Below are 3,469 nucleotides of genomic sequence, written 5' to 3' on the forward strand. Positions count from 1 at the left end.
GGGCCGGAAGGGGGCCGCGGGGGGCACCGCGTCCGGAGGGGCTTTCCCGGGGCTGCTGTGCCGGCGACAGAGGGGGCGGCTCAGTGCCCGCTCAGGACCCCCCGGGGAGGGGGCTCGGGGGCGGCAGCGTGGGGTGCACCGCCCCACGGCACCCCGCTCCCTCCCTGCCCCGTACCTGTTCACCTGCGCCGCCGGGCGCCCCCTCCCTGCGCCGTCACCTGTGGGGAGAGGGGACTCGCTGGGGGTTGCAGAGCCACTGTCCCCCGCATCCCTGAGGGGACCCCCCTCCACATCCCCGGGACCCCCCCGGCACGGCCTCACCTGCCGCCAGCGTCCCCTCGGGGTCTGCATCGCTTCGGGCGGGGGTCAGAGATGCCACGTGCCCTGCGGAGGGACAGGGACAGGCAGCGTTAGGGGTCACGGAGCCCAGGGGACCCCCGAGCCGCGGCCACGCTTGAGCCCCCGGGGTGACACTTACGGGACGACTGTCGCTTGACGGTGCCCTGCAAGAGAACGGGGAGAGGGGGTCAGTTGGCCCTGGCACGGTCCCTGGGGACCCTGCAGCCCCCCCCTCGAGGCTCACCCCGATGCTGGGGGGCAGGATGAGGTTCCCCACGGTGGCCTTGAGCTGCTCCATGGTGGCCTCGGCGCTGCTGGCCGCCTCCCGGGGCTGCACCGGCTTGATGTGGACGTAAAACTTGCGGGGCTCATCCTCGTCGTAGTCGGAGTCGCTGGAGGAGCAGACGTGGTTCTCCGCCTCGGCTGAGCCCCCCGTCAAGGCAACACCCCATGCTCGGAACCCCCCTTGGACACCCCAAAAATCACACACCCCCTACTCCAGCACAAGGATACTGTGGGCGACGTCGGGGCGCACGGTGAACCCGTCCTCATCCACCTCCGGGCAGCCCTGCGGGGAGATGCTCGGAGAGGCGCTCGCTCCCCAGTCCTCCCGGTATGGAAAAAACCAACCCCAGGGCTGGCACTGGGATACTCACCACCTCGGCATCCGGGGATTCCCTGGGGAATGACAGGGGCAGCATTAGATCCCGAAGCGGGGAAGGGATGCGGGGATGCAGGGACAAGGGACATGGGGAGAGGGGGATCTTACACAGCATCACGATCCCTCTCCTTACGGCTCAACCCAGGGATACGGAAAGCTTTGCTACGGCTCCTCTTGGGTCCTGGGAGGGGGGCACAGAGCAGTGAGCAGCCCCCCTACACCCCAACAATCCCCGGCGTGGGGCTGCTGGATGCAGACGTACTTGCCTTCCTGCGCTGGGGCCAGCCGGTACTCGTCGAAATCCAACGCTCCTGTCACCGAGAGCGGGATCAGCCCAGCACCGTGGCTCCATCCTTGCACGAGGGCAAAGCCTCCTCGTGCGAGGAGGGGGAGCATCGCCCTCGTGCAAATGGGGGGAGCCCACCGGGATGCTGCCCACAACCTCACCTGGCCGCTCTCGCCCCGTGCCCTTGCTCTCGGCAAACCTCCGCAGCAGCGTCTCGGTGCCGATGTTCTCCACGTTTTGCTTGAATTCTTCATGCACCTGTAAAAAAAAAGGGGGGGACATCATCCTCAGAGTAAAGGGGGGGACAGCTCGGTGTTGTCCCCGTCGTTGTTCACCCCCCCTGGGGACTCACCTGCCCGATCTGGACGTGGGTGTCCTCCACGGAGTGAGAGTAGGAGCCGATGAGACCCTTCATGTAGCGTAGGTGGGCTTCTTCCACCTCCTGGAAGCGCTGGCGGGGCAGAGGTGGGGGTTTAGCCAGGGTGGCATGTCCCCAGGGGTCCGTGTGCGGACAGGGAGGGGGGGCTCAGGAAGGGTGGCATGTCCCCAGGGGTTGGCACGTCCAGGCAGTGGGGGCTCAGCCAGGGTAGCACACCCCCACGGGCCAGCATCCCCAGGGAGGGGTGCTCAGGCAGGGTGGCATGTCCCCAAGGAATGGGGCTCAGCCAGGGTGGCATGGCCCTGGGGGGGCTGGCATCAAAACGAAGGGGTCGGAGTAAGGGGGGACAGCTCGGTGTTGTCCCCGTCGTTGTTCACCCCCCCTGGGGACTCACCTGCCCGATCTGGACGTGTCCACGGAGTGAGAGTAGGAAGTAGGAGGATACGGAAAGCTTTGCTACGGCTCCTCTTGGGTCCTGGGAGGGGGGCACAGAGCAGTGAGCAGCCCCCCTACACCCCAACAATCCCCGGCGTGGGGCTGCTGGATGCAGACGTACTTGCCTTCCTGCGCTGGGGCCAGCCGGTACTCGTCGAAATCCAACGCTCCTGTCACCGAGAGCGGGATCAGCCCAGCACCGTGGCTCCATCCTTGCACGAGGGCAAAGCCTCCTCGTGCGAGGAGGGGGAGCATCGCCCTCGTGCAAATGGGGGGAGCCCACCGGGATGCTGCCCACAACCTCACCTGGCCGCTCTCGCCCCGTGCCCTTGCTCTCGGCAAACCTCCGCAGCAGCGTCTCGGTGCCGATGTTCTCCACGTTTTGCTTGAATTCTTCATGCACCTGTAAAAAAAAAGGGGGGGACATCATCCTCAGAGTAAAGGGGGGGACAGCTCGGTGTTGTCCCCGTCGTTGTTCACCCCCCCTGGGGACTCACCTGCCCGATCTGGACGTGGGTGTCCTCCACGGAGTGAGAGTAGGAGCCGATGAGACCCTTCATGTAGCGTAGGTGGGCTTCTTCCACCTCCTGGAAGCGCTGGCGGGGCAGAGGTGGGGGTTTAGCCAGGGTGGCATGTCCCCAGGGGTCCGTGTGCGGACAGGGAGGGGGGGCTCAGGAAGGGTGGCATGTCCCCAGGGGTTGGCACGTCCAGGCAGTGGGGGCTCAGCCAGGGTAGCACACCCCCACGGGCCAGCATCCCCAGGGAGGGGTGCTCAGGCAGGGTGGCATGTCCCCAAGGAATGGGGCTCAGCCAGGGTGGCATGGCCCTGGGGGGGCTGGCATCAAAACGAAGGGGGGCTCAGCCAGCTTGGCATGTCCCCAGGGACTGGCATCACCGGGGAATGGGGCTCAGCCAGGGTGGCACGTCCCCAAGGGCCAACATCCCCAGGGAGGGGTATCCCCAGGGGTTGGCATCGCCGAGGAGTGGGGCTCAGCCAGGGTGGCACATCCCCAGGGAGACGCGCTCAGTCAGGGTGGCACGTCCCCAGGGGCCAGCGTCCCCAGGCAATGAGGGAATGGGGCTCATCCAGGGTGGCGCATCCCCGGGGGCTGGCATCACCGCGGAGGGGTGCTCAGCCAGGCTGGCACATCCCCAAAAGACCAGCCCGCCCTGTGCCACCACTGCACCGCGCAGCCAGCACCGGGAGCCTGAGCAGTGCCCGCGTGAGCCCCGCTCCTGCCCGCCCCGCCCGCCCCCCGGCACTGCCCACCACCGGCCCTGCACCACGGCCGAATCCAGCATCCTCTGCTCAAAGTCGGCGCGGGCAGCGTTGTACTTCTCCCCGCCGCAGCGCCTCGCCCGCCCCGCC

The 3,469-nt window shown here is 67.5% G+C and overlaps 1 protein-coding gene across 1 annotated transcript in view; it reads right to left on the reverse strand.

Annotated features, from left to right (window-relative positions):
- Positions 1–3,456, reverse strand: part of LOC103899394 (F-BAR domain only protein 1) — a gene marked incomplete at its 5' end in the record, with an annotated part of 8,078 nt that extends 4,622 nt beyond the window's left edge. Inside the window, 10 exons of the mRNA XM_009279873.1 lie at positions 176–218; positions 322–384; positions 479–503; positions 584–757; positions 845–936; positions 1,119–1,181; positions 2,226–2,270; positions 2,407–2,503; positions 2,598–2,696; positions 3,385–3,456. Coding sequence (XP_009278148.1) covers positions 176–218; positions 322–384; positions 479–503; positions 584–757; positions 845–936; positions 1,119–1,181; positions 2,226–2,270; positions 2,407–2,503; positions 2,598–2,696; positions 3,385–3,456 — 773 coding nt within the window. The remainder of the gene's footprint in view (positions 1–175; positions 219–321; positions 385–478; positions 504–583; positions 758–844; positions 937–1,118; positions 1,182–2,225; positions 2,271–2,406; positions 2,504–2,597; positions 2,697–3,384) is intronic.
- Between the last annotated feature and the right edge of the window lie 13 nt (positions 3,457–3,469).

This window comes from Aptenodytes forsteri, unplaced genomic scaffold (genome assembly GCF_000699145.1).
Source record: "Aptenodytes forsteri isolate BGI_AS27 unplaced genomic scaffold, ASM69914v1 Scaffold147, whole genome shotgun sequence".
Lineage (NCBI taxonomy): Eukaryota > Metazoa > Chordata > Aves > Sphenisciformes > Spheniscidae > Aptenodytes > Aptenodytes forsteri.